At 34.7% G+C, this 17,133-nt stretch overlaps 1 protein-coding gene across 3 annotated transcripts in view; it reads right to left on the bottom strand.

The window, feature by feature from the left end:
• HACE1 (HECT domain and ankyrin repeat containing E3 ubiquitin protein ligase 1) overlaps positions 1 to 17,133 on the bottom strand; it is a 93,947-nt gene that overhangs the window by 59,404 nt on the left and 17,410 nt on the right. For 2 of the 3 annotated variants that reach the window (XM_036871898.1, XM_036871897.1), the window contains exons 6-7: positions 14,327 to 14,458; positions 3,652 to 3,734 (exon numbers count right to left, since the gene is read on the bottom strand). In XM_036871898.1, coding sequence (XP_036727793.1) covers positions 3,652 to 3,734; positions 14,327 to 14,458 — 215 coding nt within the window. Of the gene's footprint in view, positions 1 to 3,651; positions 3,735 to 14,326; positions 14,459 to 17,133 lie in introns of those variants that run through there. The other variant, XM_036871901.1, reaches the window with a different exon arrangement.

Genomic DNA, 17,133 nt, shown 5'->3' with positions numbered 1-17,133 from the left:
AGACCTCCAAAATTCCATAAAAATCTCACTAATTTACTGTATCTATATAACCCCAGCTAAACCTTGTTTTCCTTTACAGAATAAAAGTTATCTGCAGATACAGAAAATATTTGAAAATCATTATACATCCAAACCTTTATTTGAGGAACCCAGTTAAGGGAATGGGAAGTATTATGACGAATATAAAACCAATCTAATCATTTAAGGACTTGAAGCATTTGCACATACCACATAAAAGTCCTGAAAACAAAGGCACCTGAAGGGGCGGGGGGAGGTCAATATATGTGTGCCTACAGTCCACATGAAACAAAGCTAGTGAATTAGAATGTCTTGTACAAAATACCTAGAGAGGAAAAGTGGCTGGGAAATAGTTCCTGTCATAATTTTAGGTCAAAATCAATCTGAAATGACTCACTCACAGAAGCATTACTTTATTAAATAGTGCTCAGAATTAGAATAGAATACAAAGGAAAAAAGAAAAGGCCTGCCTGTATGATGGGATAAGAGTCAAATTTCTTAGAAAACCATGCATTGCAATGAAATTGAAAGAGGACAATACAACTTTGTGCTCACTGGGTGCGGAAAAGTGTGCTAGAGCTTAGTGAGCACCTACCAACTACTAAGTATAAAATCCTCTGCAGGATGCTTTATACAAGCCACCTCATTTAATTATCACTGTAGTCCCACGAGGCAGATATCAGCATTTCCACTTTACAAAGAAACAAAGCTTCAGAGGTCAAGAAACTTGACTAAAGTTGCATAGCTTTGGGGATGGGATTTGAACCCTGCCTCCTATATATTTCAATACCTTTTCGATTTAAAGAAAACAGTTTTAGCAGTTAATCCCTGAATTAGACATATGACATATGTAGTAACATCCCTCAACAATAAAAATTTACATTAAGTTCAGCTTTTTATCTTAGACCCCTATAACTTGTCTGCAGGATCAACTTGTTCTATTTCTCACATTCCTTTCCCTTTCATTTATCAGAGACAATACATTGGGAATAATTTATAATTTTTAATGTATACCTCTATCTAGATATCATGAATATAATTAGAAGTCTGCCTATAAAATGAACCATTTTCCATGTTCCATATTTATCATCCTGCAACAATGAAGAATTTATATTCTAGTTTCTATTTTAATCATATTTGCTTAGCCATCTTCGTTCAAAGAGATCTAATGTTTGCTAGATTAAAACTTAATGATGGGTATACAATACTAGCAGAAAGTACTTCTAAAAAATTCTTTTACCATAACCCTATACTCAGACTAACTATACAAATATCACAGTTATGTGAACACTAATATATACCTATATTTTACCAGTATACATGGCATTATTTTATATATTTTTCAAAAACGTAACTATAGTGATTCACTCATTCAAAAACATTTACTAAGCATCTAAACACAAAGCACTGTACTACACATGGAATATAAAGTGATGAATAAAACAAAATTCTTGCTTTCATTGGGCTTTCAGTCTAGCAGGGGAGACACACTATAAACAAGGACATAAACACTATAAAATACAAAGTGCTACGAAAGAAATGATCATGATACTGTGATAGGAAATATGGGGAGAGGCCTACCTAGATTGACCAGGAATTCTTTCCTAAAAAGTAACAGTGAAGCACTGACATGGAGTCAGCCACATAAAAAGTCTACGGAAGAACGTTTCAGGCAAAATAAACAGCACACAGAAAAGCCTGCTGGAAAGAGTCTGATGTATTGGGGGAAGTCAAAGAGAACCAATGTAGCTGAAGCACAGTGAGCTAAGCAGGGTCAGACCATGCAGGTCACGTGGAAGAAGGAAGAGTTTGGATTTTATTGGAAATGCAACAAAGAAGCACTGAAAAGTTTAAATACAAGGTTTAAGCACAAAGTGACAACAGCCGATTCATTTTTTAGAAGGTCACTTTGGCTTCTGATGAGAGAACAGAAGGGAGGGAAACAACAGAGGAATCTGGAAGACCAGTTAAGAGACTACTGCAGTATTCTAGACAAGAAGTAACAACTTTAAGGTGGTTTAGGGAGGTGGAGAGCAGTAATGAGATTCAGAATGTATTCTGAAAGTGGAATTTACAGAACTTACTAATATATTCCAAGTTGAGGGTCAGAGAGAGAGACAGAAATAAAAAATAATGACCTAGTTTCTGGTTTACACAACTGAGAAGATAAGGGTTCCAATGACTGAGATGAGAAAAACTGGAGGAAAGGTTTGAAAAGGAAATCAGAAGCTATATTTTGGACACGCTAACATCTGAGATTCTATGAGACTTGCAAGTGATGATGTGTATCAGGTAGATAGCCATTCAAATCTGAAGCTTCAAAGAAAGGTCTGATCTAAAGATAACCCCTCAAGACAGGATATGATTTCAGGGAATCAAACAATGATATTACTCATAAATTCAGGACACTAAAAAAGGAATTTGTGTTCTAGCCAAGCAATCAAATTGTAAGTATAACATAAGAAAAAGCTTGGATTCAGGTAAGATCAAGAAGTCTAGAGGTCCAAAAGTCCTTGTATTCTAATTCAAGGCTGTTCAATGATGATTTGAATCAGTCAGACCAAAGCAACATCAGAGACCCTAAAGAAAAGCTAAACGAGAAGAAAAGCAGATCTTTCATCTTAAACAAAGCTCCAGGGAATTCCCTGGCAGTCCAGTTGTTAGGACTCAGCACTTTTCAATGCCAGCGCCCAGGTTTGACCCCTGGCCGGGGAACTAAAATCCTGCAAGCCACATGGTGCGGCCAAAAAAATTAATAAAAATAAAACATAAAACATAAAACAAACCTCCAGTAAAATGACATAAAACAGGAAAAAGGATAAGAAAAGAGGAGCTTTCTGGAGAGCATTATATCTAAAATAGAGCCTAAATAAATACTACAATTCCTATAATCTAAACCAAAAAGAAAAATCAAGTGTATCGTGAACTGCTCCTAATTGCAACTAAATTTACATAACATATTATGGGGGGGGGCGGGTATGTGTATAATTATTACACTGTTAGCTCCTTAAGGACTGGGGTTTATTTATTACTGTATCACTAATGCCTATAATAATGCATGGCACACAGTGAATGCTAACTAAATGCTTATTACATGAATGAATCAATGAACAAAACGTATGCTTTAGGAAAATGAACCAGAAAAAAAGAAAAAAGAAAATGAACCAGGACAGAGTGTAAGAACAACTTAATGCATAATTCAATATCTAACAAGAATGATTCAAGAAATTTTTTAAAGTTACAAATCCAGAGAAAGCAAAGACATGGCTCTGAACTAAGGCATACTTTAATAGCTTATCCCATTGGAACTAACTTGATACTTGATAAAGAAAACTATGAAAATTACTGGATTATTGGTATGTCTTTTTTATTACTAAGTAATTCTAAAATCTAAGTAATCAAGCAAATCAAAAGCTCCCACTTACAATATATAAAAACACTGGCAATATAAAACACTTTTCATCATGCAGTTAAGTAACAGAACCGTAATGCTATATACTTCATCTTAAAAGGGAGCATAGTATTTCTAGGAAAGAGGAGAGTTTTAGAAAATACACACAAATGTTTGTGTTTGGAAATATAGCAGATTCAACATTCTTTAATGAGAGCATCTGGCAATATAAATTATCATACCTGCAAGCAAAGTACAATGGAGTGGCTCCTGATACATTCGGCCTGTTAATATCAGCACCACTGTCTAGCAAGCATTGCACTGTCTGGGGGAAGAAGAAACAAAAGTAAAGCCAGAGAAGTTAAACAAAGACACAGTTATCACAATTTTAGTCCATATAAGGAAAGTTCTTACCACAACCTGAAGCTTTAAACAAGAAAGAGTAGGAACATGCCAATTATGATGGCTGAACAAATTCCACTTTTTGGTAAGCTCTGAGCCTCAGGCACTACACAGTATATGTGGAATTATCAATGTAATGTAAATTGTGTTAACCTGGGAAGGTTCTAGAAAATCACTGACATGTGTAGTAGCTACCAAAGGACTTGAAACGTGGCTAGCACAACTGAGGAACAGAATTTTAAATTTTATTTTATTATAATTAAGTTTAAATAGCCACATGTGGCAGCACTGAATAGTGCTGCTCTAGATACCTGAATTTAAAAACCAGAGTGTAAAAAAAAAAAAAAAAAAACAGTTTTTTGCCTCTAAAAACAAAGAGTTGGTACCAGAGCTCTAACTTTCTCAAAATTCAAAGAGCATAATTATTAAAGTACAAAATATTAAAAAGCTAAGAAGTTCTTTTGCTACTGACAGTTGCCAATACTGACTCAGTTTCTCTGACTGTCCCCTAAGCTCTACTTCTGCAATCATTTGATGTGTACTAAGGGAAAATAAGCTAATATAAAATTTTAAAAATAAATATCTGATGATTAGGAATACGGCAAGGCTTGCCTGAAAAACCTTAAAAAAGAGAATCTTTTCTGGTTTTAATTCCTATGATCTTCATTTGAGTTTCTCCTGCAAAAAGGAAGACAAGATGTAAAAACTGAAATGTTTTTGGAATTAGACTGTTTAATAATTACTTCTGGATTGAACACACATGTTCATCTTTATTGCTGCTCTAAAACCTAGTACAATGTCAGCAAAATATTAAGACTACAAACTCGAACGAAGAACAGCAAAGAATACAACGCGTACTAGATAAGTCAGAAGTTTTAGGGAAATGGCAAGCAAGTGAAAGAAGAGTAACTGACTTAGCAGATCAAAGAAAGCTGAAGTCTTAAGTGTCTGCAAATGCAGATTCCAACACGAAACCACCAAATTCTCACTACCGAACACACACACACAACACAGGAATTGGAAGTAACAGGTATCTTGGAAGACAGGGATAGTTACGTAGAGCCAAGACAGGAGAAGTAGTTGAAAACCTAACAGCTGGGCCCTCCCCCAGGACCCTTCCTCCCCATCCCATACAGTTAGCCACTATCCCTCCCTATCTGTCTTGGAAGTAGGGAGGTTTATTATCTGGACAAAGTGAATAGTGAGGCTCTGGACTGGCAGACAAGAAATACAGGGAAGAGCAGGGATGAGCAGCCATGCTGAAAACAACTAATTAAGTGAAAACCTCCAGCCCCCATGCTCCGCTAGGCTCCCAGAAATCCAGTAGCCAGGCTTAAAAGCTTAAGCAGGAGGGACTGAAAGTTTGCTATCTGGAAAGTGGCACCAGAGAAGAGTCTGACTGATACTGGCATTACAGTCACCAGTGAAATAGCCCGGTTGGCCACAAGGGGACATTCAGCAATGCTGGGAGACTTTTTTGATTTTCATTACTGGAGAAGGGAGGGTCCAATTGGCAGCTAGTGGGTAGAGGCCAGGGTATGTCTAAACATCCGACAATCTACATACAGGCCCCACAACAAAGAATGTTCAGGCCCCAAATATCAACAGTGCCAAGATTAAAAAGCCTTGACGTACAGTGAGACCAGTCAACAAACCCAGCTCATGTACACAATGCTTTCAGCCCCATTTCAGTGCCTCACCACTATACATGAATGGACAGACAATGTTTAAGAGACAACTGAAGCAGGCCTCTAACCTGAAAAACAAACAGAAAAAGGAAGTAAGAAAAATAAAGACAATAAAGGGAACCAAAAAAACAGCAACAAAAATTAGAAAAGTAACTGATACCCTCAGAGAGAAAAGAAAAAATACTATCCATGGGACAAAAACAAGATGCTGGGGGAAAAATATTCAGAGAATAAGATATCAAAAATATGATGGAAGAAATAAAAATTCAATAGAAGTTAGAAATACAACGTTGAAAAATTCTACAAGAAACAAAAAGACAAAGAAAACAGGAAAAATGAGAAAACTAGTAGATCAATCCAGGGAGTCACTGTAGAAATTGAGAATAAAGAAAATGAAGGAGGTGGGAGACCAAAAGGAAGTAATCAAGAAATAATACCAAAAAATTTCCCAGAACTGAAGGACACAAGTTGCCAGATTGAAAAGGCTCACCAGTGTCCAGTCTAATAAATTAAAAGACCTTCAACAAGGCACATCAAAGTGAAATTTCATAATACTGGGGATATAAGATTCCAGAGATAAACAGAATTCAGATTGACATTAAACTTTTCAACAGCAACACTGAAATTTAAAAGGTGAAATGCCCTCAAAATTGTAAGGTGAATGACTTCCAATGTAGAATTCTATAGCCAGCCACACTATCATTCAAATATATGCTTTTAAATAAGAAATAGGCTTAGCTATGTAAGATTTCCAAAAAAATTACCTCCAACGTACCTTTTCTCAAGAAGCTACTGGAGGATATCCTCCTCCAAACAAGGCAATACATCAAAATAGAAGATGTGGAATCTAGAATACTGAAGATCAAACACAGGAGATATTAAGAAATTCCCAGGTTTAGAGAAAAACAATGGAGTGACATTATCTAATGAATCTGTCTTTGAAGAAAACAGTACTGAGAAAGATTCTGTGGGAGCATATAGGAAGAACTACTGATTCACCAAAAAATAAAAAAAAAAAACTGAGCTAAGCTAATAGTCACCCTAGTAGAAAATGTTATTATAGTTCACTACTTGACTCAGCAGTAAACAACATTTACCTAACTGTATATGCAACTAATATTGTCTCATTAAAATTTATGATATAATTAATTTTAGAAATGGGGCGACAGGGCATGGGAAGAGGATTTAAATGAGTTAAACCCTCACTCACCATAACAAGAAATGATTCAGTGATATCTAAAAGTCATAAATGGAGAAAGAGCAGTAGAAGCATATTACATGGAAATAGATACCAGAAGAAAAGCTAAAAGAGCTGAAAATTGCTGCCTAGTGATTGTGAATTGACAGAGAAGGGTGATTTAAAGGACTATAATTTTTTATTACAAAGATTTTGATAAAAATAAAATATTTTAAGATATAGTATTCATGTATTATTACTATTTGAATTTACTTCTATCTCAGGAGGAATTTGAAAATCTATGTAATAGAAACATTGTTACATAAAACTTTATTATCAGCTATATAATTCTTAAACTGTGGACAAGCAGTCAAGTACTGCTCTCAAAAATATAAGAAAATAAGCATTTAGGTTATTATTTTATAAGGCAAGGCCCACTGGAGCCTTTTGATCATGGCTTTGCCCTTTTTGATATCTGAACTAGAAGTTGTGTGTATGTGGTCCCAAATCAGAAGTGAGATGGATAGCAGCAATAATTTTCACTGACTGTTACAGAAATTATATAGACAGTAAGCCATCTCTCAAAAAGGCTCAGGAGAGATAAAAGAGATAAAAGCAATTATATCAAAAATACGTATTAATATTCAATTAAAACCCAGCAATCCAGAGAGAAGCTGAAATAAAGTAATTATTAACAAAACATACTATGCATTCATAAAAATTATATAATTGTTAAAACTATATAATGATATAATAGTATGAATAACCTTAGCATGTGCCTGGATACTGAGCTAATAAGCATTTATCATTTCATTTACTGCATCCTGATGGGAAGTTGATATCCTTCTCCGCACTTTCACAAGTAGGAAACTGAATCTCAAAGAGGTCAAGTAATACGCACCCCAACACACAAATAAACAGGGGAGCGGGGATTAAAACCTAAGCCCATGGTCATAACCACTAGGCAATTTACCAAAAAACAGAAATTCTAATTTTTCTAAATTCAGAATACTAAATAGTATTCTGGCTAATTTGGCATATCTTCATAAGCTACATTAATCACAGATGATCTACTAATTCCCTACTAAATAACTATTTGAGAGTCAAGCTCAAGAGCCTAGACAGTTATTTCCGTTTAGTTTTTAAATAATGCCATTTCTAAATTCACATACTTTTTACAGTATTTCTGTATTTTTATTTATAGTGTAGAGCTAACAGTAAAACAAATTAGCCATTAGACTAACATTAGACTAACATATTCCTCTACAATGTGGTAAGACAAACTTCAGGCAAATCATAGCAAGACAGCATGATTTGTTTTAGCAAATTTCTCAGCCCTAAACCCCTACACACAAATACTTCTGTGTCATACGTTTCTATCATACCCTTGTACACAGGAAATAGCCTATGAATACATTAAAAATTCTGTTCTTAACAGAGAAAAATACTTGATTAGTAAAGTGGAAAAGCTCATTCCAGCATTTTCTTTTACATTCATAAATCTGCTTTTCTGTTTTAACAAAATTATCTCAATTAAGATCCTCAAAATATACAACTATTTAAAGAAACACATATTTTTTTAAAAGCTTTCAATAGTTCACTTGTAGATAAAATGTTGCCTGAAGTCAAAGAGGGAGAAAAACCCATTTCCCTCAGAGTAAGAAGAAAAAAAATACATAAAGGGATTTGAATGTAAAGAGTAAAAAAAATTGCCTTGCAGCACTGACATGAGTGAAAAGTGATCAATCTTTGTGATTTAAAAAAAATGTTTGCCGATTTCTTTTTGTAAAATCTCTGAAACAGGAGGAGTAAGGATAACACAGAATTCAATTATTGATTAAACAGCATAATAAAAGAAGCAAGAAAGTCACATAACTTAAAAGTTTGGTTTTTTTTAAATTTCCAGTCTATGTAAACGAAGGGCAAAATAACTTTGAAACTAGGAGAATTCAGGTGGAGGAAACTATTTATTAAATTAAAAACATAAAAGCCCTTGAAGAAACAATACTACTTGAAGATTTTAAATTATACAGAAGCATAAGGCAAAACAAAATCAAAGAGAATAAATTCTGGATTCAACCACTACAATCCCTAAGGAGTCTCAAAAGCAGAAATTTTCAGCAATAAACAAACCAGATACTATCTTTTATAAGAATCAGCACTATCAGTATACGCTTCACTTAAAGGTACAAAAGAAAAAAATTACAAACATTTAGAAATGGAAAGAAAATGGCAGAAAAAACTGCTTGGAATGATACTGCATTTGACTAGCCCATTCCATCTTTCAACAAAAATTTCAATGTTAGTATGTGCTAGATGTTAGAGTCACAGCAATGAACAAAATGGACAAACACCTGCCTTCATGAAGCTTACATTCTAGTGGAAAAGGAAAACAAAGGGACATGAGAAATAAAATATGTAGTATGCTAGATGGTGACTCGTGCTATCCAGAAAAACTGATAGGATTCTCTATGACAGATTTGGATTCAATTTGTTTTAGCAAATTTCTCACCCCTAAACCCCTACACACAAGCACTTCTGTGAAAACTGCATTGTGTCTGTTTAACAGACTATAAGCCATGAAGTCCAAAATAAATCACTGTAACTTACAACGGTCATAAGTTCCTCTGTTTTCAAACTTTTATGGCTTCTGATTTACTTGCAAAAATTAAGCTCAGCAGCTTACAATTTAGTAAATGTAAACACGTAAAAGTATACTAACAAATATCTGTGGCTGAGAGCTGATTACCTGTATTTTTCAAGTTAATATAACATAATTTTAAGAAGTACACTGAACTAAAATCATTTTATGTGTATAATACAGATCACCAAAATATGTTTTTAAAATAATTCAGACCTTCAAATTCCCTGTCCAACCCTCTCCCCCTTAAAAAACAAAAACAAAAAAAACACACTATTATCCTATTCCTAGATAATCTACAATGGGAGTCTTCCTCCTTACAGAGTAAGGAAGAGCTGGGAAGGAATACTGAAAGAAAAGCATTGAAAGGCGATTTTCACATGGCCTTCAAGAAATCCTTAAGAAACAGCACACTTTCAACAGACGTCATGACCTTTCAAATGATAAAACAACATCCTGAGTGGAAAACTAATGTGCAAAGCTAATGTTTGGGTCAATCTCAAAAGTCATTTAATTGAAGGCAGTGACTAACCAAGACCACCTGTACCCAATGCACTGATAAGTTACAAAGCAAGAAATCCAAGGCAGCTCTACTTTATCAATGTCAACTCTCTGAACGACACTGACCAAAGTAGAAAGGAATAGATATTCAATATTAAACCATAAGTAAAAACCAATATTAAACCATACAACATAAGTTGTATTCTCATTTACTAAAACAATGATAGCCAAACAACAAAAAAAGCATCTTTCATCTCTTATTAAAAGTAATTCTGATGACAGGACAGCAATGCACAAACAACTTATGCACTAAGAAAAATGTCCAACTCACTAGTCAGTGACTGGTGTTTATAGGTCTTCTCTAGAAACCTGTCCACCTAAGCCTATCAAGACTTTGAACCCTTATGTAATACCTAGCAAAAAATCAATATTACCCAGTTGTGTTAGAAAAAGAATCACAGTAATAGAACTTCCTATTATTTGCTCACATTTCTCAGAAGTGATGAAAGGAGAATTCTAACATTAGAATAAATAAAATTACTCTGAACCTAAAAACATATCTTGAAATGTTAAGTACATCTACCTTCGTGCTTCAAGGCTGAATCTAGTTAATGTTTTTGCAAAAGCTTTCAATTAAGTTTGCATGGTTGCCCTGTAATTCTCTGGATGAAAAGCTTGGAAGCTGGCTAAAGATATCAAGAGAGCTGACTGAACGTAGATGAGCACTGTTCCTTAACAAGCCTACAATTTCAGTAAAAAAAAAAAAAAAAAAAATGCAGTCAGTTCTATCAAAGATAATCTACTCTAAGCAGGGTTCAACTATCATTTCATATTGTTTGTGAACCTTCATATTCAGTTACCTAAATTTAGCAATATGAAGTCTATTGTGATAAAAATAAAATTTCCTTAAGTGAACTGAAATTAGTCCAAAAACGAATCCTGCTGTGTACTTTAACTAATAGAAATTGAGATTGAACAGTTTAACAGTTCTCTAGAGTTTCTAAGTCCAAGTTATTCCAGGAAAACAGTAATCAACCATTTGTGGCAATTCAACACATCAATAAATCTTAAAGACTTAATGGCAAAGAAAAAAATTACCAAAAAGTAAGTTCAATTTATGGCCAAAAAAAAAATGGAGTCAATTATACCTATGTAGATAATATAGGTTTTACTACACTTCCTAAAAATGAGATTAAAAATCAAACAACACAGTGGGCCTAGCTTACTGCATAAGAGCAAATGAATGAAGAGTCCAGATACTGCTCTTTGTACTGTTCTTACAGAATCACATCATCAATATTAATAATGGTAGTGACAGTACTAATACTATCATTACTCTTAAGTATCTTCCAAAATATTCACAACACTTTCCTTAATTGTGTAATCAGCAGATTATATCTTAAGAGGTAGATAAAGGCAGGGGAAGAAAAAGTTGCCAAAGACTATATAATAAGCCAGATGAATAACCAAATTCTCAAATTTTTTTTTATTTTAAATCAATATCCAAAGACAAACCATAATTCTGGTATTGTATAGCTAGTAACAGCTGACCTAAGGAAATTTATAAAAAATTAAATTATTAAGGAGTTGTTATGATCATTTCTTTCATCTGATCATTTTAAAATAGGAATAGAAGTCGTTTAAAATCATAGTGCTATTATGTTACAAGGACAAAAATGGTCACGCTGCACTCTTCAACTGCCCAAATCACTTCCTTCCAACAAGATGATGAAGAGACCCTTATCTCGGTTTACCTCTAATTAAACAGATGCATCTATAGGAAATCATGGCAAAAATTACTCGATATCTTAGTTATGACAAAATCAATCTTTCTTCCAAATCTTTTATCTGTAAAAAAGTCATGTAAATCTAAAAATTATTTGTCATCAAAGCAAGAATACAGTATTCAATTATAAATTCTACAAAGCTTTAGAGCTCTTAGCCAGTTGTTTAAAATCTTTTCATGCATTCTTGAGATTTACCTTAAAATGAGAATAGAAAGTAAATTTCAGAGGATATCTTTATCATATCATCCTCTTTAATTTGAAATGAGCTGATGTGCTTTTGAGAATATTTTTAAGGGAGTTTCTTTCCCCCTTTAAAGTTTTACATTTTATTCTATAAAATAAATATATAACCAATATATATAAATCTTGAAACCTATGTGCACTGGTATATGTCTACATGGACACAAGTTTTGAAGACCTTTCAATGAATTTATGCAAAAATTGACTACTTTGAGACAATGAAAAGGCCATTTTCATTTGCTGATATCTGACAAAGCATTTTAGACTCAGTGTTCAACTTATGGAAAGATATACAAAGGGCTAAAAACAAAATCAATAATATCTACCCTGTAATAACATATCTCAGAGCTCTTAAATCATATCCAACTCAAGATAAAAGAATATTCTCATCCACTGAGATCTGAACATGTCCCAGAAATACATGAGTAATTATGACACATAGGTAACAATAGCACAACTATCAACACAGATTTTTAGATGTATAATTCAGCCTGGAGGCTAGGAGATGGCCTAATTTTTCAAGATTCCTTTTTGCCCTATTGAAGGATTAAAGGTGCATACAATGAATTGGAAAATAGTGCTAAACATTCCCTTTGCATACGATCCTCACAGATAACTATAATGGACCAACTATGACAGAAAGGAATCTCACTCACTAATACAATCAATCACAAGTCAACATGACTTTTTGTCCTCTTCCTCCTGCACCATACCTGCAAAATCTCACCCTGTGAAGCCCATCACCACAGTGAATTCAGGCCCCCTATAAATCTTCTGAAAATACAATTCTTCAAAGGCATTTGACTGTGAGGAATTCTCCCTTACTTTACCACGCCTGCTTTAGGTTGTAAACCATATGGAGTGTATTATACTTATACTAACTACTCTTCAATAACTTCAGAAGGCAATTCTAAATTTTTAATGCACCCTGTAATGCACATGTTTTGAACCAAGGTTTTTTGCGTAATTCTTGTTTCTTCACTGGCTTAAGGCAGCTAAAATTAGCCTTTGTAGGTAATTCCTAATCTGAATTCCAGTTTTTTACTACACAAGTTCCCGGGCAACAGGTAGGTTTACAATCTTAGTAAATGACACGCCACTCATTTGTTAACGGCAGAGAGTATTTATATTAAAGCGGGTGCTTTTCTGTCCTGTAAGAGCAACCAGCAGGACTCTTTCTCTAACAGGCAGCAGTTGCTTACTGGGGCCAGTCAAGATTAGAACATTTCAGATGATTTTTTTTTCCGCACAGAATACTTCTTAAATTTAGTAGTACTGACATGGAGAAAGTAAAAGGTAATGAAAAGGAATAGTCCTTGAATACAAATGGGTTTGTTTTCAGATGATAAAAGACAAAAGAATAAAAACAAACATCGGTGTTCAGAAGAAATGCCAGGAAAGAAAAAAAAAGCATATATCTTTCCTTTTATCCAACTCTTATTAAACATAAGACAATGTCGACCTTGAGCTCACTATCTTAAAAGAAGTGCAATATTCTATGAATTGAGGTCATACATAAAGCATCTAAATACGTAGGATCTGACATCCTGAACCTAGGTTAGGAAAAAAGTGTTTGCAGAGGCAGAAATCCAGATTCCACTAGGAATTCTCCCAACAAAAAGATAAGACTCAGAGTGTATACAAAAAACTAAATATAAACAAGCAAACTTCTGTATCTTTGTAGATGCTGGTGGAGTTTTTTTGTTTTCAATTGGTTTTTGTTGTTTAGTTAGTAAATAAATAATATTCTATTATCAATAATGTTAAATGTGGGAAAAAAATGAAAGTAACCAGGATAGGAAATTACAAAAAGCAGAAATTCAATCTAAAATCTTAAGCTAACAATCTTTAAATAAGGCAGCAGTCTTCTAATGAGAGAGAAAACTATTAGCAATTTTAAAAGCCAAATGTTTATACATAGGGATAAAAGGAAAGTACTGCCTAAAACAAATGCATGATTTTAGAAATCAAAAGTAAGGAAGAAAACAGCTGTGACTCTAGCACTTAAATCATATTCCAAGAGAGCAGAAAAATATGATAATCCAAGTTGAACTATTTAAGCAATGTCAGACCTCACTTTCGTCACTAATTCCAAAACTTGAGGCTTAAGGGTAAAAATATGCAAATGGTAAAAAATATGAAAAAGTTATTTGATAAAACTGAGGACAGAATAAACATTATGAACTGTTAAAATTATTATATGTGAACATACTACATTTAAAATTTAAAATATTCAGCTATTAGAATCTATGAATCAGAAATAAAATTGAAATCCAAATTACAAATACCTTAAACATATTTAAAAACACTATTTTCTGTTCCTTTTATCCACATAGAATATGTTAATCAGAAGACCACATGACACAGAAAATGTTATAAGATTTTGCTTCATGTTTCCAATTATACACAGTGGAAAACTTTTGATGAATTTAAAGTTTAAACACATGCAACTTAATTTAAAGTCCTCGAGGCTTTATTTACCGTCTTGTGACCGTTCTGGCAGGCCACATGCAGCGCTGTCTGCCCCATCGCGTCCTCAACATCGACGTCACTGACGTGCTGTACAAGGTCATGGAGTAGTTCTGTCCGCCCATTCACAGCCAGCCAGTGTATCTGTGCAGCCATTTAGGTTACTTAACATTTGTGCAAGAGTGTTTCATATAAACGCAGCAGATAAATAATGCAATTATTTCTCAACTGTGAGCATGACATGCACACTAAAGATTAAAATTAAAATTTAAGCCAATATACTTTTTTCCTATATTTTTATATGGGGAAAAAATATGCATGAGGATGTAGGTTACACCACCATGTACTTCAAAATCAAGCATTTCATGGTTTCAAAGTAGTTAAAAATCCTAAACTTAGGATCACCAAATACTCTGCTTCTTAGATGACCATGGACTGTATGTATAGATTATCTCTAGAGAAGAGGTACTGGATATTTTTCCTCCCCCAGAAACAAACATAAGTTAAAAAGTAATTAATATGACAGTAGGTGTCATATTCTTTACTTCCTATATTTTACACATAATGCATGTAACATATATAAATAACATATATGGGGAGGACTAAAAAAAATATAAAACACCTATAAGTCTACCACACAAAGATAATCAATGTTAAAACTTTGGACTATGCTGTCCATGCATTTTTCATCTGACTTTTTTTCCATTAAAAAAATATATCATGGGGCTTCCCTAGTGGCGCAGTGGTTAAGAGTCCGCCTGCCAATGCAGGGGACACGGGTTCGAGCCCTGGTCCGGGAGGATCCCACATGCCGCAGGGCAGCTGGGCCCGTGCGCCACAGCTGCTGAGCCTGCACTCTGGAGCCCGCGTGCCACAACTACTGGAGCCCGTGCTCCGCAACAAGAGAGGCACCGCAATGGGAGGCCTGCACGCCGCGGCGAGGAGTGGCCCCTGCTCGACGCAACTAAAGAAAGCCCACGTGCAGCAGTGAAGACCTAATGCAGCCAAAAATAAATAAATAAATTTAAAAATATGTATATATCATGAAACTTTTGTTTTAAAACGGTAACTCTGAACCCATGCATTAGCTCCTACTTCTTCCCCAAACATCACTGAAATGACAGTAAAGAGTACTTTTTCTTAAAGGACAGACCTATTAAGAAAAAGAAAAGGAGAGAATACAAGAGCAACACATTTTGGAAGCTGGAAACTTTTGTCTGAATTGTCAGAACAAAGAGCTGAATCCTAAACCAGTAATAGAGCACCAAGAAGGTAGATTCAGATCACAGAACTCCCGAAAGGCTCAAGAATAGGTAGTAACACTCTGCTGCACTTCTTGAAGTTACATATAACTTTTATATGCACTGGGAAACCAAAATATTTGTATGACTTGCTTTATCGCAGTATTCATTTTATTGACATGGTCAGGAACAGAACCCACAGTATCTCTGAGGTATGCCTATAAATAAAGGATAATGGTGAAGAGATATTCCAAATAACGCTGTAAAGCAGGCCTAGAAATCAACCAGTCTCACTTAGAGAACAGCAGTCTCCATAACAGACTCCTTCAAAACTATTCAAGAAGCTGAAAGGTACCGAACACATGCTATGAGGATATGTACAACGCTCAGGGAAGTCTAGTAATGAACTAACAACACGTATTTAGAAAACAAAAAAAAAATGTTAAGGTTCGATAAAGGAAGAAACAGAAATAAAAGACATACAGATTGGAAAGGAAAAGATAAAACTATCTCCATTTGCAGATGACATGACTGTCTACGTAGAAGATCCCAAGGAATCTACCAAAAACTCCTAGAACTAATAAGTGAGTTCAGCAAGGTCACTGGCTACATGATCAACACATAAAAGGCAACTGCATTTCCATGTACTATCAATGAACATGCAGAAATAAAAATTAAAAACAGTGTCACGGGACTTCCCTGGTGGTGCAGTGGTTAAGAATCCACCTGCCAGTGGTTTGACCCCTGGTGCTGGATGATCCCACATGCCACGGAGCAACTAAGCCCGTGCGCCACAACTACTGAGCCTGCATGTCACAACTACTGAAGCCCGCATGCCTAGAGCCCGTGGTCCGCAACGAGAAGCCACTGCAATGAGAAGCCCGCGCATTGCAACAAAGAGTAGCCCCAGCTCACCGCAAGAAGAGAAAGCCTGTGCGCAGCAACGAAGACCCAACGCAGCCAAAAATAAATAAATAAAATAAATTTTTAAAAAATTAAAAAATAAAAATAAAAACAATGTCACTTACAATTGCTCCAAAGAAAATAAAATACCTAGCTATACACTTAAAACATGCACAAGATCTGTAAGCTGAATAATACAAAATTCTGATGAAAGAAATCAAAGACCTAAATAAACGGAGAGACATACTGTGTTTATAGATTGGAAGACTCAACATAGTAAAGATGTCAATTCTCCCCCAATTGATCTATAGGCTTAATGCAATTCCAATAAAAAATCTCAGCAAGGTTTTTTGTCATAGACAAGTTTATTCTAAAATGTGTATGGATAGGTAAAGAACCAGAGTAGCTAACACAATCTTGACAAAGAAAAATAAAGTGGGAGGAATTACTCTACCTGATATTAAGACTTACTATATAGCTAAAGTAATCAAGACAGCGTGGTATTGGCAAAGGGACAGACAGATCACTGGAACAGAACTGAGGACCCAGAAATAACCCCATACAAATATGCCCAAAAGATTTTTGAGAGAGAGACAAAACCAATTTCATGCAGGAAGTATATAGCCTTTTCAACAAACAGTGCGAGTAACTAGACTCCATAGGTAAAAAAAATAA

This window comes from Balaenoptera musculus, chromosome 12, assembly GCF_009873245.2.
Source record: "Balaenoptera musculus isolate JJ_BM4_2016_0621 chromosome 12, mBalMus1.pri.v3, whole genome shotgun sequence".
Lineage (NCBI taxonomy): Eukaryota > Metazoa > Chordata > Mammalia > Artiodactyla > Balaenopteridae > Balaenoptera > Balaenoptera musculus.
Note: the sequence above shows the minus strand (reverse complement) of the source record. Positions and strands in the feature narration are given on the sequence as shown.